Here is a 27,174-nt window from a genome sequence, read left to right as displayed (position 1 = left end):
GGGAGAAGCATCAATTGATTCGATCGAGTTCCTAACCCCGCGAACGGTAGAACTGCGCTTACATCTTGATGTCGCTTCGAGTGACGCATTTGGGTCACTCTTGCCCACTGATATCCGACAGCTCGTCTGTGGTTTCGCGCGATGTACACAGTCATGGGACATGCTCCAGATTGGACCAGGTCTTCTAGGCAAGAATTGACCGTTCACTCTTCGACCAAGTGTTGCTAACAATAACAAGCCCATCATTCTATCGTTTCTCCTCCAAGAACTAAATGTTTGAGGGTCGGCACCAGATTGTCAACAGCAACATTCGTACAGCTCTCCCTTGCGCTTCCATTCCTGAGCAACCAGTTGCGCCTGTAGTCGTCCAGTGTAATCCAAGTCTTCACCCTTTATTCGTGTGGTGCACTCCAAAATCTTGTAACTGATCATAAGCATCGATGTCGCATGGTTGCATAGGTTGTTGTCCTTGGTGTGAGTCCGAATAGCCTCCCAAAAGGAGACCTGAGAGGTCAGCTTGGAGCCGGAGTATGCATGGAATGGGACTTGCCATTGTGATTTCCTCTCCATGTGTTTTCTCTGCAAAGCGTCGAGAGGTGTCCCTGAGCTTCTGTCTCAGGACCTCAAACCATGCCAGCAGACAGTTTTGGCTGCTCACCACTTCTGAAATGGCATCCGTGGCAGAAACGAATTTTTCTTTCGCGGTCTCGGTGTGTTCCAGGCCGTACACACTTCGTTGATTCGGGTCCCATATGCTCTCTTTATTCTCGTCCCACAACGAAGCAAGTTTTGCTCTGTGGTGAGGATGCAGCAAAGTAGCAACCCATGTCGGCAAATGGGACTCGTTGTGGTCGGAGAATTCATGGAGGACATACTTTACTATTTCGACGACCGTTCTCATGTCGTCTCGGAGAACAAAGCCTACAGGAAGCTGTTGGGGTGCGTTTGCCGCCGTGCTGGCGACTGCTCCCGCCGCGACTGTGTGAACGGGGTAAGGAGCCGACCGGTGACAACGTGTGCGCCGCGAAACAGCCATCGTGAAGTTGATTTGATGTCATTGGCGAGCACTCATGCAAGATGGGATCTGGTTGCCTTATATGCAGGCGCTAGGACCACCGTGTAGGTGAGGCGAGCCAGAATGCGAATGTCCCGGCACGTCTCGGCTACCTGTGCTTGATCCGGAATTGACCCAATAAGGAACCCTGGTGCCGACATGGATACGCACGTAGCTCGCTAATGATGCTGGTCCTGGGGGTGGAGATGTCCAGGGTATTGAGGTGTGTCATTATACAGCAGGGGGGTCAAATTGCTTCTCCGAAAAGAGAGACAAGGTCTGGTTGACTCGCGCTGATCCCAGACGAAGCTGCTCGTCCTCTTTCAGCGATAATAAAAAGCTACCCCACTTTCTCGCTCATCCTCTTTTAGTGACAATAAAAAGCTACCCCACTTTCTCGCTCATCCTCTTTCAGTGACAATAAAAAGCTACTCCACATCCTCGCTCATCCTCTTTCCAGCGGCAACAAAAAGCTACTCCATTTCCCCATTTCCGGCTACACGCAATACAACCATGGACAAGTCACGTCTTTGGGATAACGTAAGCACGCCCTATCATCTTGTCCATGACTAGCTAACAGACCTAGGTCATGCAATCATTTCTGAAGGTGCCCGAAGCGGAACGCGCCAGCTTATTGAGTAAATTGCAGGATGTGATTCCTCGCAACTTATTCAAAGATGAACTTTGGGGCACCATTCTCACCAAATGGCAAGCGCCTTCGCCCAACTGGCCTTTGCCTCAGAAACCACTTGAGCTTATCAAGCCTAAGGCCCAGACCGACAATGATTTCGATATTCGACCCTATATTGTGCTGTGGGTCTGTTATTGTGCCCAGCAGTATAAAAAGCATTTTCCCGGCAATTGGAGGACGATCGTTTGCAATATCTTGACAACCTTGGGTTTTGCTATTGAAACAACACACCTGGGCAACCTTGTCCGGGAAGGTAAGGTATACTCTTTTCTTGCCAAAGGCAAACGAGGCCGCCGTGTTCTTTTGAAACTGCCAGGCAGCTACACTCCAACCAGGTAAGCAGTCACTAAATCGTGGCCAACTTCGCTAATTAGCAAGACAGTTATGCAACAGACCTTTCAAACGATCGCAAAAAATTACAGGCTCTACGAGATTCACTTGACCAGGTCCAAGACGATCACCTTGATGATCTAGATGGGCTGAGCAACCTTGTGAATAAAGCTCTCGAACATTATTTCGCGGAAGTCGGGCTTTCCTCTCCACAGGCATTTACACAAATACTTGGCCCGGGCAACTTCGAGCCACCGCAGCCTCGGAAGAGACGCCGTGTGGATGCCCGATCCATACGCGTGACAGAGCTGGGGGAAGCTGACGAGCCGTTTTCGGAACATGCTGGTAAGACGGCAGCTGGTACATGGGGTGACGGTGGGGGCTCTGGCGAGAGTCCTGACAACATCGATTTGTCCAGCGCCGCGGCATCAGATCCTAGCCAGGGCAGCTCGGGCATTACGACAACAAGAGATGGCAGCTTTGAGTTGTGTTACGATCAAGATGTAGGTGAGATATGAGCTGCAGTACCAGACGTCAACTAACATGTGTCATAGTTCTCCACTGGATTTCCGAGTGCATTAGCTCCCGGTGCGCCCACAATGCATGTGCTTCCTGTTCCAGGTCCGCGCTCTACGGATGCCCTTCCTGTTCCATCGGGATTCAATGTTGAAACCTTCACTTCATTCAATTCTTTCAATCCGTTCAGTTCGTTCGGTCTCGTTCGTCCTTGGCAACCTCAAATGCGACGAGATAGACTGTCGACTCCTTCGGCGATGGTAGAAATTCGCCACCAGGACCAACAAAGTGGAAGTCACCAGCCTGATCAGCCGTGGATTGGCTGACCGTCATTGGTGGCTCGGGGGAGGATCGCCGCTCAATGATTTGTCCGATGGGGGTTTGATGCAAGATTAGAAGTATTCCGATCTTGCCATCCTCTACTAGGAACCAATCGTGGGTTTGGAGAACAACAGGGTCTTTGTAAAGCTTTCCAAGACAAAGGTCATACGTTTTTAGGTGTTGCTTTATTCTTTCAAACTACCATCATTGTTAGCGTGTCTCTCTGGTACATCAAAGATAGGTCGCACACCAACTTCATTTGCCCAGATGCCTAAACCACAATCGAACACCATTTCGGAACATTTCTCACATCGCCACAGAAACATACCTTCACGAACTTCTTTCATCGATGTGCGGCACCTCTGATCGGCATCTCTGCGGCAACTCTCATACATCTTGGCCATGGCGTCTCTGCGATCTCGACTGTCTAGGTCCAGAGACAAAGGAAGGGTCGAGGCTTCAAGTTGAACGGGCGCCTCTGCTTGGCTGGATGTCCCCGATTGATTGGAAGGCTCTTGTTCATTGGCAAGAACAGTGTCTAGCCACGTAGACTTGTTATCAGTCATGTTGCGCGTCTGACTGAACAAAGCATTTGAATTGAAGCTACATGGAAGAGGGATTTTGTGTTCCGCCACTCCATCCCCCGCGGCCCCGCGCACAACGCCCCACATATCCGCGCCACGTTCATGAGCCACTGTGGCTTAGCCCTGACGGCTGGAAGCATCATCCTGCTTTTTCTTGCCTTCCTTCTGTTGTTCTTAGCTTGGATTGAGTCAAACTCGAGGGAGGCTTTACCGAAGAAATGGAATTGAAAAACTCCTTGTTTTTTCCAGTAGCGGGAGGGAGCCCGTCGGTGGACGACCCCTTCGAGCGGACATCTCCATTTTTCCCATCCTTCCCCGAGGCCTTTGAGTGATCTTCGTTTCCATCCTATCGGCCATTAGAGGTGATATAATTAGGATGGCCTGTGGGAAGTGTTACCTTACTGTATTCGTCGAGCTTCATCTTTTCGACTTCCTCATCTGTGACGTCTGGCAGCACGTCGACTCCCTGGGACTCCTCCGAATTGTCTTGCCCAGGCATGTCTGCGTCGTTGGGCATTTTGTATGACGGTACGGTGCGACTTGATGTCCAGTTACGTCAGGACGGTGAAGAATTAAGCCTGGGGAGAATATTGGACTGACGGAGGCAAGATGACTTGGCTAGATGCTGGTTTCAGCTTCTTGGAATCAACATCACGCAGCTGGTTTGAAAAGGGAACAGACGTGACGCGGTCTTATACCTGCTCACGGCATGCCAGTACCAGACAACGCACCAACATGCCTTGTGCACCCCAGCGGTCGCTTCTTTGGTCTCGATATGCAGCAGGATTGCAGAGACTGGACAGGTAAACCGCCAGCTTCCCCTGGTATTCCCCGGCTTCTCTCCCGCTACTGCCAATTTCAGGTATTGCACCAACATGCAGCAAGCCCCGGTGCGTCCCAGTGGTCGCTTCTCTGGTCTCGATATTCAGCAGGGCCTGGGTTCACACGTACATGGAGTCAATCGCCGCCGGGTCTTACATCTCCACTTCTTTTCTCCTTTCTCAAGCACACTCCGTGAAGACCGTAGGGACCGCTCTGCAACTTCAAAAACTTGAGTGGTCCGGCCTCTGGCTGGCCAAGTAGCATGGATCGTGAGAGGAGGCTGCAACTAAGCCATCTCACACATTATTCTTGGGAGGCTTGAATGACACAGACAAGGCTGGCTAACTATCTTCACAGATTGGAATTAGGTCTAACCAAAGCTTTTCCCATATGAGTCGAAGTGGCACTATACGGAACCATCCTTAATTCCCGGTAGGCAAGCTATGCTTGCGAAGGTCGAGGCCGATTTGATTAGTCATAATTCCTCACTAAAATTTAGTCACCGACTCGTCGCCCGACTCATCGCACGCATCGTCGCACGCATCGTCGCCCGCACGCACCATCACACGCACCATCGCCCGACTCGTCGCCCGACTGATCGCCCGCACCATCGCACGCATCATCGCCCGACTCATCGCCTGCACCATCGCACGACTCGTCGCCCGACTGATCGCCCGACTCATCGCCCGCACCTCCGCACGCATCGTCGCCCGCACGCATTATCACACGCACCATCGCCCGACTCTTCGCCCGACTGATCGCCCGCACCATCGCACGCATCGTCGCCCAACTCATCGCCTACACCATCGCACGGCTCGTCGCCCGACTCATCGCCCGCACCATCGCACGCATCGCCGCCCAACTCATCGCCTACACCATCGCACGCATCGTCGCCCGCACGCACCATCACACGCACCATCGCCCGACTCATCGCCACAACTAGTCGTCATGAAGTACCAGATCTCGATCGCCGAAGACTGCCAGCTTGGACTGGACTATCTTAGAAGCAAAGTGCGGGCTCTCGAAATTCTCTTGAAGGCCTGGGAAAGAATTGTTTTCACGTCACCAAGAGTTGCAGCGAAAGACGCCGCGGCAGTAGCGAAAGACCAAACCCTGTTCAAAAAGTCCCTCATAACGTATGAAAAGACATTGAGAACAATAGTCCCCCCCGAACCGACACGGGGAGATGTGAATCGGTTCATATTTGCTTGTTGGGCGCAAAATCCCCAGCTGGAAAATCTCTTCAAACACCTAGGGAGCAGATTCGAACCTGTCTTTCGAGAAATCGCTCCGCTGCCTGACATCGAACAGACGGCTATCAAGAAATACTTAACCATCATCCAGAGCGTGATTCCCGATGCCGATTTTAATGCATCACTCAGTAGGCAGCGACCTGTGCTTTCCTGCGACCAAGGCTTACTCTCATACAGGAAAGGCTTTCGCGCCCTCAGACACGGCGGACGGTGCCACAGAACCTGCAAACCTGGCTGAAGATGTGCATTTTGACCATTATACGGACGGCACTCCACAACCTCCCGAGCAAACACATATTCAAGAGGATACCAGCTACCGTGGATTTGCCCAAGATGATCAAGTCGGGGCATTGCAACCGACGATTGGCGGACAAAGCTTCAACCGCCATCACGCAGATTGGGCCTCATACCAGACACCTGTTCGCGACGATCAGCTTGGAGTATTGCAACGACTGACTGGCGGACCCCCCAACAAACGCCAACGCATTAGCCATCACGGAGATTTCGCTGCCACCTTCAACGCGGATACAGCCAAGGTGGAGTACACCCTCACGTACGGTCGCAAGCCCGACCTTCCACGCCACTTCTCCAGTCAGATGATCAGAATCCTTGAAAATCAATGGAGCTGGGGGCAGGCTAGAGCACACAACACGCCTGTGGTTATGGCACATTATATGGGGAACAAAGTACGCTTTGAGTTGCAGGTAAATGGAATTGATCGTATCAGTATAGACCAGGTGTTTCGTGATGAGGTTTGGGGGACCATCCGGGGAATTGAGAAAGTCAACGTTCTGTACATTGACACAACATACGAACGCGGATCTGCTATCTGCCACACGCTCTTCTAGCTGAATTTAACCTTCATTTCGTACACTTGAGTTTCTGTCCAAGCCGGGACTGAGGCATCTCCCGATAAGTTGAGCAGCTTACCATCCACATCCGTCTCGCCGATAACAATTCTACCCCGTGCGGACCCGTCCTTTGCGGTCCATTCCAACTTTCGTTCGTTGGCTACCCCGTCGAACCGGGTCGCGGCAAAGTATTCGAAATTGCCCCTCAGAGCTGATTTTTTCTGTTGAACGTCAGCGATTCGTACAACGAGCTAGACCAAATAGACATACAGCTTCTTCCATGCCAACAGTTATGCAGGATGACCAAGACGTTGGATCTCAAAGTCGGGTGTTTACTGGAGGAAGGCGACCACAGCTGACAACACCACGTATACTGGCGGCTTCCACGGGATTCGCTTCTTTCCTGTCGGTTTCAAGCTCTCGCAGCGACAGGTCGGTATACGCTATGCTGTCGAAAAATCGCGGGTTCTCCTGCGTGTATGTTGTCAGTCGCAGGGCAAGAGGGGTTGGTGGCATGACCAGGTGGGGGATGCGGGACTTCATATACAGCGCTCCCAACGGCCTTGGGCATCAACGGTTTTTTTGTCAGATGTCGGGGGACTGTCGAATCGGGGGGTCTGGCGAAAAAGTAGAGTCATAGCGACGAGAGTCTGCGAACGAAAGAAGATGTCAAGGCTTCCACGGCAACATGTCGCGCGAGGTAAATTTCAAGCCATCCTTGAGATTCGTAAGTTCGCCCGACGGCTACCCCACATCAAGGTCAGGATTGGTGATCCGCCGCATGAACCATTTTCCGAAGCCATCCCTGAGCGTAAAGCTTGGGCCATACTCGGATGACGAATGATTGACACCTCGGTTGCGTCATGTTTCTCACACATTGAATACGTCTTCGAGGAAGGGTATGTAACAAATGGCACGCTAGACTTTGCAATCGCGAGCTGCCTCCCTTGGCAAACGCGTCGCGGTATTGTCTTCTTAATACTGACTTATCTTCATGATTGACCGGGGACTGGGCGATTTTCACACGATGTCCGTCGCCAGACGCGCTCTCCAGATGCTGTGGCCTTGGGTAAGTCGCGCGTGGTCACTGATCTCCCATCTACTCAATCGCAAGGCACTGCCCTGCGACATCGAGCAGCAAATATCTTTGAAAGTCAGTATGCAAACATGTGCCTACTGGGAATGCGTGCTAAGCGACTTGGTACAGACTTCACCATCACCGCAATCCAACACATCACATGAGGTGAGACCCAGACCTCGGAAGCCAGACGCGCGCTAATTGTTGGAGCAACAGCCACCCCTTCCCTCGATCGAATACATCCCCGTCCACGGAGCATGGGAAAAAAAGGACCACCCAAATTGGCCTGCCAGCGCGTTCAAGATCCCAGATGTTATCAAGCCAGGGCAGGTCTTCTACCTTCGGAAGGGCAAGTTTGTTGACATGGGAACGATCGCTCGCATCGAACTGCTCCCCACTGGTGAAGTCGTCAAGACGCCCCTAGAGAACCCTCTCAATCCGAGGGAAGAACAGATGAACCGTGATAACATGCAGTACGAGAACGAGATCTACCGCTTGCTTGGCGACGTCTCCTTCGTCCCCAAACTTCTGGGCTGGGACTCCGCGTCGTGCACTTTGACGCTGGAACATCAGACAAACGGTAGTCTGGACGACCGGAAGGCTTGTTTCCCCGAGCGCCCCGGGATCGAGGTATCAGGCGCGAGAGTGGACGCGGCATAATGTGCCTGACGAAGCCGACGACATTTTCGGCCTGGGCTCGGTTTGTACTTCGTTCGCGACCGCGACGGATGCTCTAGCTAGCGCACATCATGTAGCAACCATCCCGAAGGCGTGCATAGAAGTGGATGGTTTCGGACCATCCCGCGACAGCCTGCTCCCTTCCATGGACAGGTTTCTCATCCTTGCGTCTAGGGAATGACGACACCTCGTTTATGCACTATAACGAGCATACTGGTCTGGTGCGGGTTTGCTGTTTTTCCGGTACGTCATCAATGAGTCATATCCGTACCCGGATTGCCCCGACTCTTCCGATGACGCCGAAGATTTTCCGGTCGTCGTCGAGGTTGCAACCTCGGTCTCGAAGCATGCGCCGGCGAAACCATGGGGAGAGCTGGAGGGGTCTGCCGCTCGATGATTCGTCGGGCGCAACACTCCTGTGATTGGTTGGCAGGTGCTTACCGTCAGGTGCGCGGACCAACGCGAAAATCATCTCGTGTTCACCGGTGCGGGCATTATGCCGAGTGCTTGCTGTTACTAGTGCACGACGCGCCGCTCTCCAGCTTCGCGCGTTCAAGGCCTTGCGCGGTCGGGCCGCCCTCTGGACGCTGTGGTGCGTGGGGGATGGCGCGTCCGGGGCGGCAACCTGGTGGTTCCACCGGCGTCTGGACGCACAGGTGCAGGCAAGGCTAATCTGACCTCGCGTGGCGGATGTGGCCGCCAACCCAGTCTTGGCACCTTTACGCCATCTGGGCTCCATCACCGAGAGTCGCCAACCGTGGCTCCACATGATGGGCCGATTGGCCGGCCTGGGGTGGCAGGATGCAGCGTCTCAGAGCGGCACCCAGGCACGAGCCCAGGGGACGTCTCGCCTGGATGCAGGCCTTCCGGTGCCGCGGGATGCGATCAGCCCCGAAGGCAGGGGTGCTGCCTCGCCCGCACGATCGACGCCGGCGCATCCAGTGGCCAGAGGCACCGCCAGCTCGACTTCAGAAGAAAGCATGCTACAGCTGGCAGGAGTGTGCTGGTGCTATGGCGGAATCGGGTGCCATCTGCCGCTAGGAGAATTACGACCATTGCTCTGCATTGTGGGAAGGGCGTACAAATACGCATGCAAGAGCACCCAGCGTCTGTCCGCATGACAACGCCGACATTCACTTCACCGTCATCAATGGACCAGTCAACATTCAAGCACGAAGCTGTCGAGCACGCCTCGCGGCGGCCGCCTTTCATCCATTCGTTGCTCAAGATGGTCTCCAGTTGCTTCGCCAGCAACTTCGCCACTGATGAAGATAAACGCTTCACCGACCAGAACCTGGGCCTGCCGTGCATCGGCGACCAGTGCCACCAGTTACCTCCCGTACAGAGCCCCCCGATGTTATCTCACAATGGATATCGGTACAAGGCGACAGACTCCCTTCCCGGATTACCAACGGGTATGCCGGTGGTGAAGCCAACTCTGGGATCGGCCAAGTCAGATGCCCAGGATATCTTGTGAGCTTCGAGTCCAAAGACCATCCTCACTTGTTCGTTATGCTGATGTCTAGGCCATCCAAAATCGACGATTCTAACATTGGAAGGATCGCGAACGCAGAGAACCCAATTCTGCTTGACCCCGAAAAGCTGGATTGGGGTCGCAGCAGGTTTACGTCCATTCTGTTGGCTAACCTATACAGCAACCTGTCGATGACGGACATCCAGAAGGCACACGATGCTTTAGAGCCGAGGGGCACCGTTGAGATCTTCGCTCCCGCCACAGCCTCTAAAGACTCGTCTTGGTCGACAGCCAGAATCGTTCCTGTTTTACTGGCCCTTGGTTTCTCCCCCGTTTACCTGCACAAGTTCGAAATTGAAGGTCCAACCAAGAGACACCACTCAACCAGGGCCGGGCATGACAGTGAAGTGTGAGTACAACTCCTACAACACAGCAAGGTCAATCATTGATAGTAGTGCAGCCATTTGATCATTGCGCAAAAGCTGCCGGAGGGCAGTGACGTTGCGCGGAGCCAGGAAGCTACGTATTGTGCGTGCAACCATGGGCGACCCGTCAGTGTCTACGTGCGTGGGTTTCCTTGCCAGCAATTACCTTACCCGCGCGTCACGACGCCAACCCATAAGCTGTACACTTGCTTCGATTGACCCAAACTGTGGCCTCTGCTCTTCCTACGTGAAACGCCGATAGCGTGCATGTGCTTTCGCAAATATCAGACTGTTGGCACTTTTACAGCGCAACTGTCATCGTTGTGCTGTGCCTGATGGCTTGTCGACCAGGGATGTCGCAGCAGGGGCCTTGTGGGTCAATGGCCAAGGAGTCAGCCCAATGTCTCCGATGACAGAACGCCTGGGTGTGGTGTCACCAGGGGGTGCTTTATGGGTCCGGGCCACCAGCCCGACCCCTGCAGTGTATGCAGCGGGAGGGCCCACATCACTTCCGGGGAGACAAGGCTGGTGGAGTGCGGACCACCGATGAACGGCCTCACGTTCCAGCTGAGCATCCTCGTCCGCGGGATTGGGATGTATGTGATAGAGATTCATGATTCACTTGGTTGGAGGGCAAACTGAGGTCATTTCTTCGTGTCGGGCAAGATCTGGTTTGCTACTGTGAACGGAGGCGTACAAGGTCAACGATGAGAAACGAGGGAGGTATGGGGAGGTTGCATCAACCATCCTTCCATTCTAGCTATGAGGTCTTCCTGTGAGCACCAATCCCTCCTACAAGCACCGTCTGCCTCCTGCAAGCACATTTCCCTCCTGCAAGCACCTTCTGGTCCTCCTAGCACCTTCCGGTCCCGCAAGCACCTTCTGGTCCCGCAAGCACCTTCTGGTCCTCCAAGCACCAATTCCTCCTGCAAGCAACAACGCACCTCTTTCTGTTACCAACCCTACGACTCATCCAAATGACATGGCAATGTGATCGTTGCGGGCGGATTCTCGGAGGCAACTCCAAACACCACAAAAACGTCCCACATCATAACTGTTGCGGCACTGTATTCGTTGGAGACGCAGCATTCGAGAGACATCAGAAAAAAGAAGGCAACCACGAACCCCAGATCATACCAATCCCCACCCGCCCGGGGAAACAGCCATTAGCCTGCCAGCATGGCTGCGATGGGCAAGAATTTCCGAGCGCCAAGCTGCGCAACAAGCATCACCAAAAGGCCCATTACAAATGCGGGGATTGCAATGGAATATTCGATGGGTATTCAAAACTGCAACACCAGCACTATTTCGGACACATGACGTTCGCCCAACTGGCTAGAAGTCCGCAGGATCCCGTCATTGTAACGGAGTTCGACAAATACGCCGAGAAAATTCTAGAGCTGGTTCGAGAATGCCTCGGTACGGAAGGGGATCACCCTCGGGAGTCGCGGTGGCATGGTGTTCTCGCCATGCTGAGACAGCTAGTACCAGAGAATCATCCACCCCAAACTGCTCATATAGCGTCTTCAGAGAATCTGGATCCCGCAGCACATGCGTGGCGTCTGACGACCGACAAATTGGACCAGCTCTTGGACGAAGAGGCGCCCTTGAACGACCGCCTCATCCTCAAGGGAACCAGGCCGACGAGAAACGAGGATGCTATTCATCAAGAGCTCTGCGCCAACCTACTTCAAGCCTTCAAGGGCATGGGGCTCTCTGTGCAAGACATGACCAGTACAACGGGCATGCCTGCCAAGATGCCCACCGAGACCGTTGTCAGTCGAATCGAAAAGGGTGCGGACATTCAGGGCGGAACTTTGCCGATCAACCTTCTCGATATGATGTGGGCCGGACAAGCACCGCCAGCCCCTGAGTTCCTCAATCGGCGCCGTTTTGCGGTGACCGCTTTGGTTGATGCTCGTGCGAAAGTCGAGAGAGCGAAAACAGACCTCGTCGGCAAGACCCTCACGAGGACCTCGGCGAGGGGCCAGAAGGGCAACAAGGAAGAGAACCCAAGCTCCGCATTGTTGGATCTGTGGGGATATATTTACTTTATGCTCTTCTCCCAGAAGGGCTCGTTCACGGGCTTTCACTGCGACAATCCCGGGGGAACGTTTCTCAGGATTCTGACCGGGCTCAAAGTCATCTTCGTCCCTGCTCGGTGGGATGAGCAAGAGAGGCAGAACTTTGCAGAGTACGGCGACCAATGGGTCCCTAGCCAAGTCCGAATCATTGTTCTCCAACCGGGGGACACATTCGTCATGATGCCGGGCGGGATTGTTCCCCATGCCGTCCTCACTCTGGAAGATTCGCTCGTGTGTGGTGGCATGTTTCTGGATGCGCGTCGCATCCTGGACACACTTGAGTCCCAGCTGTGGATGGTGGAAAATCCCCGGGTCACGAACGAGCCTGCGCCGCTTCAATTGATCGTTCAAGGAGGCCTGTTGCGAGACTATGTGAAGACGGAGGACCAGGAGCGTTTTGATAGCCTGTGGAGGGAGGTTCAGTCCAGGCTGAGCTGTGATTGCCGCACCTGCAAGACGTGCTACTGCAAGCTAGCGCGTGACGGCATGTGCAACGATGTGTGTCGAAAACGAAAGATGGCTAAAAGCGCCGAAAGAGCGAAGAAGCCGAAGGCCGATGGCCTCGGGAAGAGAAGTGCAGCGGCATCAGGTAATTTGGACCTTGGAACCCGCCGTGGAAAGCGGCAAAGATGAAAATAGAAAACTGGTTCACCCCTCTGTGCCCGTACATTGTCAGATAGCTGTTGCTGGTCGCGAAGATAGCTGGGTGAGGACAACATGCACGCAGATGAAGCCAGACGACCTGCTCCATATTGATCCCCCTCATCAGTCAAGCGGCTTGAGGGGAGGGGCATGATTCCCACCCCATCAAGGAGTGTACACGGCAACCGGCAGAGGATGGCCTCGCCTGGTCCGGGCCTACTATTAGCGACTGTGCTCGTAAGACTGGACGAATCGGCCCCAGATGGGTCTGGATCTCCGTGCTGATCATCATCGCCGAGACGCCCGTGCCTGAGCGCTAGGGTCTGTCGGGCTAATGCGGAAAGCCACTCTCAAGGCGACATTGCAAGATCTACATGGGGTCCTGGTCTTGATAAAGAAGTGACGCCCACGCGCGCTTCAACAACGTCCCATGAGGCCCATCTTCCATTATTTTCAGCAGATCACTCCTTGTACTGCCTTTCTTCCTCCTCATGGCTATCATGGCTATCATGGCGATGCGTGATTCGGCCCTAGCGAATGAGGACCTTGGGCCGCTCTTGATCGGCCTTTCGATTACATTCACCTCAATAGCTTTTGTTCTTGTGGCTCGGTTTTCCATCATCATGTTTATGAAGCGCAAAAGACCGGACTGGCACGAGTACTCGATGATCCTCACCATCCCATTTCTTTTCGCACGATTTACGATTCAACTCATCCAAGAACGCCATCAATACGGACAACATCGGCAGTCCATCTCTGCGGAAAACTACAGGGTTATCATCGCTCTCGACCCATGGGCCCAAGGCATTTTCTTCGGAGGCAAATTCGTTCTCGAATGTTCCAGATTTCTCCTTGTGTTGCGAATTTTCGGCCAAGTCTTCATCTACCACAGGTGGCTTCTGCGAGCGGCGATGGGCGGCTTCCTTGTTACCACCGTTGGCGCCATGGTCATTCTAATCGTCGGTGGAAATGCAAGATTGTTCACATACTGGAGCTACGCAGCCATAGGTAAGGCTTCCGCACTGCAGCGCGTGCCTCACTAACGCAGCCAGTTTACTCCAGTGCTGTCTACATGTTTCGCGCGCTACTCTTGTGCCACCATGTGTTGTGGTCTCAAACGACTAGAGCATCCATATGGGCCAAGATACGGTTCAGCATCATCGAGTGTCTAGACCTGATGTACGTACCGCGACTAGTTGGGGACAGAGATAGTACTGACAAGCCAAGTGCCACTGCGTTCGCCGTTGCCCGTGCTACAGCAATGACCGCCTCCACAGCGGATCTCAGCTGTGAGTTGGTCTCTGACACCGTTCATGTCGTGGCTCTGACGTGATGTCACAGATTCTTCTGCCTTGGTCGCCATCTTGGCCAATATGGAGCTCCAGTTCGGTGTGATTGCGGTTAGTTTGCTTCTACTGCCCAAGGCCAATCGCTTTCTCTTCGACCAGGACAGAAGCTCAACGTCGGATGTTGAGATGGGCGGACGCGCGAGTGCCCCCCCGGCTGCGGTGTCGCGGGAAGAACTTTTACCAGAATAGCTGAAGGGGCTGCCTTGTTCATTGCATCATTTCACACCCGACCGAGTTTCTGTGACGTTGCCTATGTGTTGACATTGGGGTCTGCTTGTGATGCAGAGGTACATCGATCCACCGAGTACGCCGCCGACCACTCGTCAAGGAGCCAAGACTTCCGTATCCAAGGTACTACCGGGTGCATGAGGCGTATGCAAGGTCTTCCGGTTACGCTCCCAGGTACGACCTATCGCAACATGGTGAAGTTCGGGCCAGGAGATCAGATCAATGGAACCGATATCAGGTCCGGACAGACACTACTGATTGATGACCCTGGCTCTGTATACTTTGGATGCGTACATATGGGTGATTCAAAGGGCGGTACGGGTGTCCAGCAGAACGGGCCGATATACAGGAAAGTCCCCGACGGTGAGACAAGAGAAAAGCTTGGTCAGAGGGACACAGTCCGAGTCCTGTCGAAAGTGAAGCACACAAATGTCTTGCTCGCCAAGAAAGAATCATAGTCACATAGCCCTAGAGTGACGATGAATGGACTGGCGTTTTGCCAGCTCGGATGTGACAGGAGTGACGTCCGCCAGCCACCGGTGAGGCCGTGCCTTGCGATGTTGTGGGCAGCCTCAAGTAGTACCTGTTGTGTTCGCCCGACCAGATGCAAGCCATGTTGACACCGCCTCAGTCATTTTCTGCGTAGTGGTGTACGGCTGCGGATGCCTTGAGTTTGGCATGGGCAAGCAAAGTGTACTTAAAGACAGCGGTTGCCCTATCGTCACGATGGCGCCAGCTCTCAGCAACCGGGCCAATCTGCCCCACGGGTCCCGTGAAAAGAAATCAGAGGGATCCAACTCCAACATACGAAACGTCTTATGGGATAAACACTCTGGGTCGCCGGGAAAAGCGAGCAAGCAGTTTATATTTATACAGGATGGTGGCAAACTGCAGCTTAACCACGCCACAGGGAGGTCATTTGTTCGACTAAGGTAGAGTGGATGTCCGGCTGATTATGCCCCTGATGTCACTGAATAGTTTGGGATCGATTTGTCGAAGATCCTCCATCTCAGGAAACCCCTCCAATTTGTACCAGGCAGCTTTCCTTCCTCGGAACCCTTCCATTTCCACTTCAAGTTCTCGTGTCGCTTTGTTTTCTCTCTCTGTCTGTCGATCTCGAAGGTTTCGTTGGGCATCGCGAATCTTCTTTCGACGGCGCTGTATAGGTTAGTCTTTCGAATGATGAGGCTAGTTGTGGGTAAAAAGTGCTTACGTCCTTTGGATCTTGACTCGCCGGGTCCCCTAATATTGGCCTTCCCCTTCTCCGTTTCAATCCCTCTGTGTTACTTCTTGTGGGAAGTGTCGGTGAGTGAAGGGATACTTGGTCGCTTTGAAATACTATTGGTGTCTGTTCGGTAGTATCCGGCACGACATTATAATGGTGAAGAAATGGGTTATTCTCCTGTTCAATCATGCGTTGCGGGAAGAAGAAGGGATCGATCTTGCCAGAGGCGAAGAAGGGGTCGAAGGCGGGATTGACGGTGTGAGGGTTGAAGTAGGAGTGGATGGTGCTGGAGTCAATGAAGGGGTTGGCAGGGATGTTGGTAGGTTCTTGACGGTATCCGCGAGACTCAAAAGCAGGCAAGTTGTCATGATTCATGATTCATGATTCTTGCCGTAGAGGCGAGGGTGAGAGGAGAGGTAAGGGACGAACTTGCTAATACGGCATGGTACAGTCTAATATAAGGCCAGACTGCGTGCTTTTCCGATCCGGCCAACCGCTGCACTGCTGACCGGGGCACGCTGGTCCAGGCGCTGGTGACGCCTACAGGGATCTCCGTGTCCGTAGCGGCTGTTGCCCGGTGGCTTTTGCCGGCGGCGGCTCTTCGACCAGGGATGTGTTTGCCGGCTGCGGCTCCATGATGAACGATAACGATATCTTGCTTAAACCCATCGATGCGAGTGAAGCTGAAAGACTGGCGAACGGTTGGAGCTTTACCTCTTTCGCGGCCGAGGACTTAAGGTAGTGTTGGTAGAGCGCAATGATGGAAAGGTTCGGAGGTGTAGAAGCCCGGATGGGTAAGAGAGGCCAGGCTCTTTGATGTAGTGAGGGGAGTTCCCCTTACACCCACCCGCCGCTAATCTCTTCGTCTCCCTTTAGTGGCCTTACCGCTGATGGAACTGACAGGCAAGGTTCAGGGACTCGGCCCGAGTCTGGGCGGGGCCAACGCCTGGAGAGAGGTGGCCATGGATTGGCATCACGCAGGGTCCCATCATGACTAGTGGCGCTCTTCGCCGTTCAGCCCGGCGCCCGCGGTGGTTCCGCGGCTCGCTAACAGGCAAGGTACCACACCGGTCGTTCCTAGGGTCCAGACCACGGCAGCGCCTGTGTCTTCCCTGTCTCAAGGCTGCATGGCGCACGCGTCGGATAGCTGCACGCTATACTCGGTGTTAGTCCCACACCACAGGGTTGAATCGTCCCGCCGACGCTGCTGTGACGGCATTTCGGCATGCCAGGCTCCTTTGCAGGCACCATATACAAGCAGGCTCGAAGGACAGTCAAGCAACTCATTGACCGGCGGTGTGAAATGACCCTGGCCTCTCGCTATCTGAAGGTGAGAACGGGACCAGGTGACAGGGACGTATAAATGCGTCCTTCTCCAGGCCACCAGCGTTGATCGCTCTCCATGACTCTTGCGACCACCCAAGGCCATGATGACAGATACCACGCGGACACAGGACCAGAACGAGAGACTGGCGTCGCCGGAAACGATCCTAGAACCGATTAACCACGCCTGGGATTTGTCCTCATGGTTTGAGGACCAGAGCAGAAGGAAATATCCCGTCAAAGTCATCGTCAACGACCAAGCGCTCTTGATAAGGCTCACGATGCGTCCTGGTGAAGACAACGATCAAGACTCCAAGACTGTCTTCGAAGACGATGGGATGTCGTAATCGGAGACTCGTCACATCGTTCATCAACCCGTCAAGCCGAGACAATGCCCGACCTGGTGGGTAAGCATCAACTCCCTCCAACGTTGTCAGAAGCTGACATCCTGGACCCGACTAGAAACCAAACGAGCCCGGATTGTCCCCGCAACGGGTGGCACGGGAAGCTATGGAGGACGGCTGAGTTGTGAGGGGGGTGGAAGAAAAGAGGAAACGTGGGCTGTTCGGAATGCGAAGGTGATCGCTTCACACTGTAGATGACCCTGTGGCGTAGACCAACTTGCCCCCGCCTGTCTCTGGCCCCTGACCTGTGGGGGTGGTACCGCTCACCACGCAACCACCCCCCATCAGTCGCGTCACTATAGATATACTGGTGTCTTGCCCTCTTCTTCCTTCTTATTTTTGTTTCGGCTGAGTTGGCTCCATCTTCCTTATGCCTTCCTCTGTACCACGGCAGCCAACATGACATCACTTTCCTCTTCCCCTCTCGCAGCTTTGCCTCTCCTAATGCTATGGGTACCCACCATCCGTACCATCCACATATGGTGGAGGACTAAGGCAGCAAAAGACCATCTTGCCTGGGTCCTTCTTGTGTTCAACACCATCGCGACTGTGACGACAATCGTATGCCTATCGAATAACTGGAACATGGCCGCGTTTGTGTCGGGTATTTGTTGGAGCATGGCTTGGGAAGTAAGTCGCCTCCGAATACGTGGTATATCGTACTAACCTGATAGCAATTGCAAATGATCCAACTCCTCCTCATCGAACGATCCCAGCCTCTTCCTATCTACGTTCCTATCGGTTGCACCATTGTCACCCCGGTCCTGCTCTGTGCAAGCTTCCTCGTGGTAAAGCTTCAATGGCACCCTTATGGGGGCAAAATCCTGATCCTGGTGCTCGTTTATTCGGGTCGACTTGTCTGCTTCCTATTTTCCTTCTGGTTGACCTGGGGCGATAGGGCCAAACGGGTGTTTTTCATGATACCAACAGGAGTTCATCTCGTGCTTCTAGCGGTACACTGGGTTCCTTATCTATTCAAAGATTCATATGAAGTGTTCCTCATGGTAAGAATCCCAGCCATGTGTGTTGAACATTGCTGACGAGGCAGATCCTTCACCTGGAGTGCCCAATCGCGCCAGTTGTCGTGATGATCGCGATCCAGATCGGTGGTGTTTTAATCAAACCCAGCGCGGTCGGTTCCCAATCTTTGGAGCTCGGGCGCCGAATTAGAGCCGAGTCAGACCAGAGCTTTGTCTGCATCGATGCACAGAGTATCTCTTCGGCATCAGTGGTAGGGCATGAATTCGCCAGGTTGGACAGTCAGGCAAGTGTCTCTTTGGAACCCGAGGACAGGGAAATTCTGGTTGGTTTGCGCGAGAGGCATCTCAAAACTCTCCTAGTCCAGATTGCCGTAACAGAGCTGGGGTTGTATTTGTCGGGAAAGTTCGTGGACATCAAAGTCGTAGGGAGTAAGATAGCTGACATCTCACTTGCTGCAAAAGAAGCCAATTTTGGGGAGATGGGCTCACAGATTATGAAGGAGAAAGGGTTACAGATCATGGAGACGATAGGTTTACTTAAGAAGGGGATGCTAGACCAGGATCTGGCTTCTAAAGTTCAAGGGTTGTACTCTCCGCTGACTGAATATGAGCAATTAGCGAAGGGTTGATAGACAGACGAGCAATGCTATGGAAGGTCCCTACACTGATCAGTCAATACATCATACCAAAGTGGTGGCCAGGCCAGCGTTAGATCAGCTGACGCCGAGGCCTTCCGGCGTATGCAAGATCGAGATGCCGAATGCCCGATGACCCTGTGCCCCCAGATCTGATCCCTGTCGTTGGCCGCTTGCTTTGACTTCCCCGGTCTCTGTGTGGACGGCTTACAAGGGTGGGGTGCGTTGGTTGAGCCCGGTGCCTTCGACAACTGACGGAACAACATACAGCATCTCGTCTTCGGAACTTGCGAGTCCACGGCAACCTCTCCACAACACTCTCAACGGCCAAACCGGAAATACAGACATCGATGGTCAACATGGCGACTGCAAGGACGCCGGCGGCCACTCGAAGGATCACGATGGCAAGCACCCGCTCGAGTCAGAAGGCATTCCATCTGCCTCTGCCAAATCATCCCCACAGCTGAATGACGCTGGGCATCGACTGTCTGTCCTGAAATCCCCACCGCCATTACGCGGAATCCGAACTCTCGACAACGACTCCAATGCCAGCAACGAAGTGCTTCGTCGGTCAAACAGCTTCAACTTTCCCATTCAAGGTTTCAAGCCTTTGAATTCACACAAAAGCCAAGGTGGACGGGAGGTTGCCGAGAAGAATGCTCGTGGAAGTCGACGCGTGGACCTCATACGACGCAAAGCACGGTGCCGTGAGGTCAGTGAGGTCCTGCAGGACGACACTGCGACCCTGGAGAAAATCAGACACCAAAGCCCCGATGCCGCCACTATTGCCTCGATGGCCGTAACGACAACCACGCCGGAAGAGCTCGAGTTGAGGGGATCTGACTTGGCACCAAAACCAACAATCCAGTCTTCGGATGACGGCATCATCCCTGGAGACGAAGTGTCTCTCCTTCCCCGCCTTTTACTTCATTGGATGATAGGATACTACAGAGGTTCGCTTGAGGAGATACCTCAAAAGCGCCATGTAGTTGTTCCTCATGTCTCTCTTCGGACTGCTGATAAACGCTGGATCAAAACCTCGACTCGCCGCACATGGAGGGTCCAGTATCGAGCTGCAATCACACGCGGTACATGGATACGTTCCGTCAACTGACCACGGGCGCCAACAAGTTAGTTCGCTTTGTTCTGTGGAAAGATATTGAGCTTGACCACACGATATCAGGAACTCCAGCCTTCAAGGATCAATCAATTACATGCCAAAGTATGGATTCTCGATCAGATAAATGGACCAATGGGCGAAGCGGGCTTGAGAGCTCTAGAACATAGCAAGTACCTTTTTCGCCTGCAGTCTTTCCACTCTACTCGAAAAGGGGCATCAACTACGACAACAGCAGTTCAGTCCCTCGAAAACAGCATTGTCCGAAGCAACGAACCTGAGGGCAAGAGTCCAGATGATCAAACGAATGGGCCTGTAACCAAGGCCGGATTAAAGTGGCCATCTATCATGATAGGACATCATAAGAAATCTCGTGAAGCGAATCCCGACGATCGCAACGTAGTTGGTGCCTATCTCCAAGATTATAAGAAGAATAGTGGTGGACGCTCTTGGAAGATACAGTTCCGCCTTTGGAACAAAACGCGAACGGGTGCACCATATGCGGGCAAGCGATGGAAGCTTAAGAAGAACATCCTATGGGGTGACATACAACTCTTCATGCCGGACAAGAGGAACTTTCGAAACCAATTTGACGCCAAAGCATACCCCATGGGTTGTTTTATGGACAGATATGAAAGACACAGGGACGAGCTTCAAGGTACAAAGGAGCGTTTGCTGTTGAAGTCTGAATTCCAGCAGGTAGAGGAGGCGCGCCGTAAACTTAACCAGCCCGAAGGCCAAGTGGTACACTGGGTTGGTACATCGTGGGGCAATATCGTAGGTAAAGTAAATCGCATCGTAAAAATGGTGGACAGGAAGTGTGGACAGAAATGGACAGAAATTGTACTGGACAGAAATGGTAGACAAAAGTGGTAAGTAAAATAAACACAACCGACACTCAATTCGACGACAAGGATAAACCACTGATTTCGTATTAATGGCAGCTTCAACTTTCCTCATTGTCTGGTTGCTTCCCCTTTGTCGCTCGCCTGGGTAGGACTCTGCCCCTCGGCGGAGCTGATCCTGCCTCTTCACGGGAGTGCTTCCTACCACCTGCCTGACCCTTCAATCGGCCTTCCGTTAGTTTGATGAGTCGATCGGTTTCCTTCTTCTCAAATCTTGCCTGGCGTATCACTTTCAATGACTTCGTAGTTGAATTCAGCTTGGCTGTGATGTCGATAACGCCAACTTGCGTAACCTGGATGGAAACATTGATGACGGTACCCGCCGGGCAACGTCCGAACTTGACGCGGAAGGACTGGAGGGAGATGTTGCTCGTGTAGTCCGTGTCGCCTTCCATGATCTCGATCTCAATCTCCCCCTGATTGTCCTCCTTCGTGAAGAAGTCCCGATTCGCTGTATTCGGTGGCTGCGTGTTGCGTTTCATGATGACCTGGAGCTGGTGCGAGCCATCCGGCTCCGTAGTCACTACACCGAGGGAACGTGGCAGGACCGGGATGATTTGGATGGAGTCGTCGCGACCGATCAGCGCCAGGCCACGAGCCACGGCTTCGGGGGTTGGCCGAGACCATCGAATTGCAGCATTCGGCACAGTTCTTCAACACAAGGAAGGGAACTCGACCCGCCGACCAAGAGGATGTAGTCGAGACTTGCCAAAGCGTCAGGCTGTTGTCTGCGTAGGTCCCCGATCGCGTCCAAGATGGCATCTTTGAGCGGGGCGCAAGCTTCCTCCAGATCGTCCTGAGTGATCGTGACGGTATGCTCGTGGTCTGATTCCGGCAGAATAGTGACATCAACCGTTTCGGCATCTGCTAGATCCATCTTCGCAGTCTCGCAGCTAGCCATGAGTTCGGGAGCATCATGCACGGCATTTTTGGCTTCGCGGAGCACAATCTCCATCAGGTTTCGGTCCACGTCGATTCCTCCCAAGCAGTTATTGCCCGCGGTCGCTTTGATGAGAAAGGTCTTCTGGTCTTCAGAATAAACGAGTGCCGCGTCCATGGTTCCGCCTCCAGGATCTAGAACCAGCACACGTTTGCTGTCCATCTCTTGTGCCGTTTCGTTGGCGTGCTTGTAGTAGACCATGGCGGTGACAGGCTCCTCAACGAGGCGGACTTTGTCGATGTCGAAGCCCCCGATCTGTGCTGAGGCGAGTGTACTTAGTCGTTGCGCAGAGGTGAAGTAGGCTGGGACGCCGATGACGCAAGCCGAAACTGCCTTTTTCGTGTCCTTCTCGACGGCCTGCCTTGCGTTGTGCAAGATAAAGCCGGAAACTTCTTCTGGCGTGATATCCTCCAACTCTGAGTGCAGCATTGGGTACTCGCCTTTCAGAATGGCGTGTGGCACATGCTTTATGTCGTTCGCCAATCGACCGTCTTGCGTCGATCGCCCGATGATGCGCTTGACGCAGCTGTACCGTATGCCTTTGGTATCTGCCCGCCGGGGCAGCGTCCACCTGCCATTCTTGCTATGAACAACGGTGGGACACACGTTTTCGCCGTACGCGATGGATATGAGCCTGCCGTTTACGAAAACACAGCAATAGGAAGTGCCGAGATCGATGCCGGCTATTGGAGCTTTGTCGGAAGTGGGTTGCGACTCATGACTGTTAGCGGAGTTCATGGGTTGTCAATGATGAGCGTACATACCATGCTCACCGTGCGAGACGAGAGGTGTGGGGTTTGAGGGTTGCCAGTGGACGGATGCGATGTAGCGGGAGCGGTGGGGAGGTAGAGTGTCGGACCGTTCCGTGGTGGGAGGGCGCTTCTTATTAATGCCTTGTGTCGCGTGGGTGTTACGCCTGGAAGGAGAGAAAGTCTGAGCGCCAGGTTACCGGCGGTGATTGGTCCTCATGAAGCAAACAAAACAGGGCTCCGAGCATCCCCTCCGAGCGTCTACCCTCCCTCCGTGCGCCCAGAAACGCAGTCGCAACGGGTAGACATTCAAAGCAGCCCTCCACTTCATTGAGACCGTCACGCAGGGGCGATTCATAGGCTTCGATCCCCATGAGGCGAAAGCATTGGACCTCGCTACTTCGCAGATCCTCCTTCCCATCCGTGTCGGCGATCTCTGGGTTTTGGGGGTTGTCCGCGACAAAGGCGAAGTAGCCGCGCTCTTTAGCCCCGAATTTGACGTCCCCGTCGCTGCAACCGGCCAGGTCGAAGCATTTTACGACAAGTTTTGCAGCGATCAACGCAACTTGTTCCAAACTCAATATAGCTCGCCGCTGAGACAACATGGGGGCGAGTCTCACGTAGTCCTCATCGCCACGGCGTTTCACCTTGCCGCAGAGGTTCCCTTCCCTACCTCGCTCGACGCGTGCTTCTGGGGAGACCTTGTTGAATGCATACGTCAACCAACAGTGGGCCCCCTTGGAGAGACGTTGAAAAGCCGGCTAGGGACTGTCAATATCAGCGAGTGGCCAGCCATCATGACGCCTGAGAGACTATTCGATTCGACCAGGAAAGCGTACACAGCGGCACTGCAGAAGAGCCAGCTTACACGCTCCTCCGCTGCAAGTGCCAAGAAGCTCATGACCAAACTTAAGAGCTTCATTGCTAGCAGCGATGCTCTTGCGGATGTGCTTGCTTCGCTTGATAGGGCGCTGGAGTTCATAGAGGAAGCGCAGCGTGCGTCAAGGGATGCTGTTCGGTGTTGGGCCGACTTACTAGCTTCGTAGACGTCAACCATCCACAATCAAAGGCAAGAATTGGCAATCTTTCACCGTTGGAACAACGTAGACCGAGCCAAGAGACTGGAATGGCAACCCTGGTGCCTAGGCCTTCCCTCGCCTCTGGAATTGGCGTTGAGCCGTCACCGTCGTGTCGGACACGTCACGGAGGCGAACCTTATGCCGGATACGCTGGGAATACATTGCATATCTTGGATATAGTAGGTCCGACGACGGGAGAGACCGTTGGAGGCCAGGACGCCCCCTTCAAGCCGGCACTCCCTTGCCCGTGTGCTCTTCAGAAGGAGGATGTGGCACCATGAATGTGGACGTGTCTAGGTATATCGGAGATTCTCAGTCCAGTCGCCCAGCATGCCGCACGCCTCGTCGGTGGTCCGCGGTGGTCGTTCAAGATACTGGAGCGCCCTTCCCAGATATCATTGTCGTCGAATTAAGGCCAGGGGCTTACTGCGGAGCTCTCTAATTAGTTAGCGCCGTCCCGCATTCCCGCGCGTCAAGAAGACGCGTCTCTTACCCACAGTGCGATCAACCATGCCCGTGCCATGCTGCCCGAGCGTCGCGCACGGTCGCGTGGCGAGTCACTAGCATGGACATTGCTGCCGGTCCAAGGTCAACTCGAGTCACCGCGACGCCAGTTGCCTGACGAACGAGGAGGATTGGCAGCAGCACAGTACCATCCGTTTATTAATGCCTATAATATGCCAGACAGCCTCGTTCCCATCTCGGGAGATTCCTGGCCGCCACTGCCCTCTCCAATTTGGGAAACATCGACCTCGGAGCAATCTTCCAAGTCTGCCCGCATCTTCTTCAATGGCCTTTTCTCGGTCCCCTCTTGACAGCTGTCATCACAGGAGTCGTTGCAGTCGGACGAACAGTCGTCCAAAAGCCAGTCATAGTCGGGATCTAAAGTAGGTTCAGGAGTCTCCCTCGCACGCTTCTCCCCACGCTTCTCTACACATTCGTTCAGTGCCTGCTGGTGCGGGCTCTTCTCGCCTAGCTGCAGCTTCCCGGTGCTGATGAGGCCTGTTGTCCAGCGGCCGAGTTTCGAAGTAGTGCCTGCCACGTTGAAAAGGCGCCTGGCGGTCATTTCCACGGCCCTCAGGTGCGATTCGGGGGCTTGTTGGCTTCGCATCTCCTCAGAGACTTTATTGAGCTCATGGCAAATATCGAACAGCAAAGATGTCGTGTAGCTCCATTCCCCGAGGTGTCGGGAGTATATGACTTTGATGTCGTCGCCAAAGTGGGTGGGATCCACAGCTTCGAAATCGTCGGATTGACCACTAGCAATCGTGCCGTAGTAGTTGGACAACGTCCAGAGAGGTATCGAGCTGTGTCAGGATCTTTCTTGGCAAGTCCCACGTTGGCGTGATAGGATGCCTTGCGTTCTTTGATGCTGATTGCTGTCATGGTGAAGGCGAAGGATGTGAAAACAGGGAGTGTGGAAACGAGGATGTGAATACGCTGAGTGTGGAGACGAAAAGTGTAGAAGGAGGGCTCTGGGTAGAGTTGCAGAAAGACAACAGTCGAGGGACTACGCCCTTTTTATACACCATCGTACCTGGCTCTTAACGGAGGGGCACCGTGACTGTGACGCAGTGCGTGTCAATGGCCAGGACGCCATGTCATGTTGGGAGGGTGGCACGGCTCATGCTAGGTGATGGGTTGAGGAGGGAGACCAAGCTGCATGGGCAATATGCGTCGTCCAAACCACGCAGCGTGGCGCGCTCAGGTCTTCCCAGCCAAACTCCCTTTCACTGGACGTCCCCTCGACCCCTGACCAGCAAGGACTTTACATTGCTCTGTATTGATAAAAGGCAGCTCGTGCCAGGCGCTCTCTCCCATGCCGGTATTCACACACCAGCAACAACGGTAGACAGCGAACCCCATGACACATATTCCACTTCCACGTTATCTGCCTCTTGCACATTCACTGCGTCCCCCTTCTTCCCAAACTCGACGCGTCTTCCAACACGTTTGATGTGGGTATGCTGCATGTGACTCGTGTGGGTTGTTAAGAGTGTGTGAAGGCGCCATAGTAGTGCGTACCTTGACGTCAGCAGCTTCACTCGGCATCGTAGGCAAACTTCATTTGATCATAGAAAAGAAGGGGTCTTTACGGTAAGTATCAGCCCAGAGGCTGTCCTATGTACATATCTTACTCCCCACGCCAAAAGAAAGCAACTCATGCTGTGCATCTATCGTTCTGGGCTGCAAAGACAGCCGGATCGATTGATTCTTATGGTACCAACTGAGCTCTTTGATCTGAGAAAGAGAAGGAGAGTACTGCTTATCAGCACCCAGCGCAACGAAACAAGAATCGGCGTCCTGCGCAGAGCGGATGGTCCATCTCGTATCATTCGAGAGAGTCTCAAATTCGAACCCTCGGTCGGCATACTTGTGAACGGCCGCTTCTGCCTTCTCTCGGATGGCTTCAGGAACCCGCCAGCGGTATGCAGCCTTCTTCTGAGCAAGACTATAGTACATATGCAGAGCAGCATGCTTCGTCAGAATACACTGCACATGGCTGCCATAAAACGAGAAGATACTTCTAAACACTGTCTGGAACAGCGGTTCGGAGGTTGCAACACCACGGGGATCTATTGTTCCCACTACTAACTGTACCGAGGCCGTTTTGCCGTTCTTGTGAGCTGTTCCCCACAGAACTCTTGCCGCAACATGGCCCGGATAGTCATGGCTCTGTGCCTCATGAGGCTGCAGAGTAGACACAGAGCCACAACTTCGGATGGCAATTGGATGGAGGTTGTCCATCCATCGTATGGAGCCATCTGTCCGAATATGGGGGGTGATTTCCCGCAATTCTGGGTACGTATTGTGAATAGCATCGATGACAGCTCGCTGTTCTGGTGACCATAGGCGTGGAACAAAGGATGCCTCGTATGCGATAGATAGTATCTGTTTCCGATTCAACGTTATCGAGGCTTCATCCTTCAACTTACGAACTGCTCGTTCCAGGCTGGATTCGAACGTCACCGATGACCGTTCTAGAGCATGCTTGACGGCTAGGACGGAGGACAGCACAGGGGGAACATAGAAGTCCCAGTCAGAGGCGTCTGTGGCGGACCCTGGGATGAAGTAGTCAAGCGCTCTGGATCCTGAAAGTACCGCTCCATGTGCCGCCATCGCCTCCAACAGATCGCCACTGCGAGTGAACGGACCGACACTTTCGAGGTACGCAGAAGGATTAATGCGTCGATGGAGGACTGGTAGTAGATAATATGTCGCGCGTTTCAGTGACAGTACATCGGTGAGTGGTAGTAGAAGCGCGATAGAGGAGATAAGCTCATTTGGCAGCAGTTGGAGAGGTCCAGTTAACGTCTGGGCCATGTTGGCTTGATTTTCTGATCTCTGATCGAAATTAACAAGATACAGATGAAATCAGCATCGAGAGTCAATTATGGTTATTATTCTTCGCTGAGTCCTTTTTTGGGCCCTGGCCA

General features: G+C 53.6%; 8 protein-coding genes across 8 annotated transcripts; 3 read left to right on the top strand and 5 right to left on the bottom strand.

The window, feature by feature from the left end:
• Positions 1-2,561: 2,561 nt before the first annotated feature.
• VDAG_04859 (uncharacterized protein) lies at positions 2,562-3,355 on the bottom strand. Its single transcript, XM_009654463.1, has 2 exons — positions 3,167-3,355; positions 2,562-3,110 (listed from the first exon to the last, which is right to left on the bottom strand). The coding sequence occupies exons 1-2, from the start codon at positions 3,314-3,316 to the stop codon at positions 2,778-2,780; spliced, it is 483 nt and encodes a 160-aa protein (XP_009652758.1). The 5' UTR covers positions 3,317-3,355; the 3' UTR covers positions 2,562-2,777.
• Positions 3,356-3,613: 258 nt separating this feature from the next.
• On the bottom strand, positions 3,614-4,013 carry VDAG_04858 (uncharacterized protein; the record flags this gene model as incomplete). Its single annotated transcript, XM_009654462.1, has 3 exons — positions 3,614-3,661; positions 3,708-3,842; positions 3,894-4,013. 3 exons carry the CDS (start codon positions 4,011-4,013, stop codon positions 3,614-3,616), a joined length of 303 nt encoding a protein of 100 aa, XP_009652757.1.
• A 1,170-nt stretch (positions 4,014-5,183) lies between these two features.
• VDAG_04857 (uncharacterized protein) lies at positions 5,184-6,444 on the top strand. Its single transcript, XM_009654461.1, has 2 exons — positions 5,184-5,699; positions 5,749-6,444. Exons 1-2 carry the CDS (start codon positions 5,267-5,269, stop codon positions 6,417-6,419), a joined length of 1,104 nt encoding a protein of 367 aa, XP_009652756.1. The 5' UTR covers positions 5,184-5,266; the 3' UTR covers positions 6,420-6,444.
• An 869-nt stretch (positions 6,445-7,313) lies between these two features.
• VDAG_04856 (uncharacterized protein) lies at positions 7,314-8,277 on the top strand. Its single transcript, XM_009654460.1, has 3 exons — positions 7,314-7,491; positions 7,630-7,665; positions 7,717-8,277. Exons 1-3 carry the CDS (start codon positions 7,417-7,419, stop codon positions 8,158-8,160), a joined length of 555 nt encoding a protein of 184 aa, XP_009652755.1. The 5' UTR covers positions 7,314-7,416; the 3' UTR covers positions 8,161-8,277.
• Positions 8,278-9,406: 1,129 nt separating this feature from the next.
• On the top strand, positions 9,407-13,123 carry VDAG_04855 (uncharacterized protein; the record flags this gene model as incomplete). The annotated part of the gene is made up of 7 exons (XM_009654459.1): positions 9,407-9,651; positions 9,705-10,061; positions 10,113-10,215; positions 10,429-10,673; positions 10,769-10,800; positions 11,158-12,750; positions 12,996-13,123. The coding sequence occupies 7 exons, from the start codon at positions 9,407-9,409 to the stop codon at positions 13,121-13,123; spliced, it is 2,703 nt and encodes a 900-aa protein (XP_009652754.1).
• Positions 13,124-15,284: 2,161 nt separating this feature from the next.
• Positions 15,285-16,005, bottom strand: VDAG_04854 (uncharacterized protein). The gene is made up of 2 exons (XM_009654458.1): positions 15,594-16,005; positions 15,285-15,538 (listed from the first exon to the last, which is right to left on the bottom strand). The coding sequence occupies exons 1-2, from the start codon at positions 15,978-15,980 to the stop codon at positions 15,308-15,310; spliced, it is 618 nt and encodes a 205-aa protein (XP_009652753.1). The 5' UTR covers positions 15,981-16,005; the 3' UTR covers positions 15,285-15,307.
• Positions 16,006-21,176: 5,171 nt separating this feature from the next.
• VDAG_04853 (chaperone protein dnaK) lies at positions 21,177-23,580 on the bottom strand (the record flags this gene model as incomplete). The annotated part of the gene is made up of 5 exons (XM_009654457.1): positions 21,177-21,226; positions 21,289-21,573; positions 21,642-22,601; positions 22,924-23,419; positions 23,527-23,580. 5 exons carry the CDS (start codon positions 23,578-23,580, stop codon positions 21,177-21,179), a joined length of 1,845 nt encoding a protein of 614 aa, XP_009652752.1.
• Positions 23,581-24,407: 827 nt separating this feature from the next.
• Positions 24,408-27,061, bottom strand: VDAG_04852 (uncharacterized protein; the record flags this gene model as incomplete). The annotated part of the gene is made up of 5 exons (XM_009654456.1): positions 24,408-25,044; positions 25,275-25,301; positions 25,763-25,799; positions 25,876-26,189; positions 26,334-27,061. The coding sequence occupies 5 exons, from the start codon at positions 27,059-27,061 to the stop codon at positions 24,408-24,410; spliced, it is 1,743 nt and encodes a 580-aa protein (XP_009652751.1).
• Positions 27,062-27,174: the final 113 nt, after the last annotated feature.

The sequence above is a fragment of the Verticillium dahliae genome, genomic scaffold (genome assembly GCF_000150675.1).
Source record: "Verticillium dahliae VdLs.17 supercont1.8 genomic scaffold, whole genome shotgun sequence".
NCBI lineage: Eukaryota > Fungi > Ascomycota > Sordariomycetes > Glomerellales > Plectosphaerellaceae > Verticillium > Verticillium dahliae.
Note: the sequence above shows the minus strand (reverse complement) of the source record. Positions and strands in the feature narration are given on the sequence as shown.

Bases quoted from the DNA above. Each gene is read 5' to 3' on its own strand.
- VDAG_04859 (XM_009654463.1), bottom strand. From the start codon at position 3,316: ATGGCCAAGATGTATGAGAGTTGCCGCAGAGATGCCGATCAGAGGTGC. The intron at 3,111-3,166 runs GTTGGTGTGCGA...CAATGATGGTAG, and splicing joins TAGGCATCTGGGCAAATGAA to TTTGAAAGAATAAAGCAACA.
- VDAG_04857 (XM_009654461.1), top strand. From the start codon at position 5,267: ATGAAGTACCAGATCTCGATCGCCGAAGACTGCCAGCTTGGACTGGAC. The intron at 5,700-5,748 runs GTAGGCAGCGAC...ACTCTCATACAG, and splicing joins CGATTTTAATGCATCACTCA to GAAAGGCTTTCGCGCCCTCA.
- VDAG_04856 (XM_009654460.1), top strand. From the start codon at position 7,417: ATGATTGACCGGGGACTGGGCGATTTTCACACGATGTCCGTCGCCAGA. The intron at 7,492-7,629 runs GTAAGTCGCGCG...GACTTGGTACAG, and splicing joins TCCAGATGCTGTGGCCTTGG to ACTTCACCATCACCGCAATC. The intron at 7,666-7,716 runs GTGAGACCCAGA...TTGGAGCAACAG, and splicing joins AATCCAACACATCACATGAG to CCACCCCTTCCCTCGATCGA.
- VDAG_04854 (XM_009654458.1), bottom strand. From the start codon at position 15,980: ATGAATCATGACAACTTGCCTGCTTTTGAGTCTCGCGGATACCGTCAA. The intron at 15,539-15,593 runs GTAAGCACTTTT...TAACCTATACAG, and splicing joins CGAGTCAAGATCCAAAGGAC to CGCCGTCGAAAGAAGATTCG.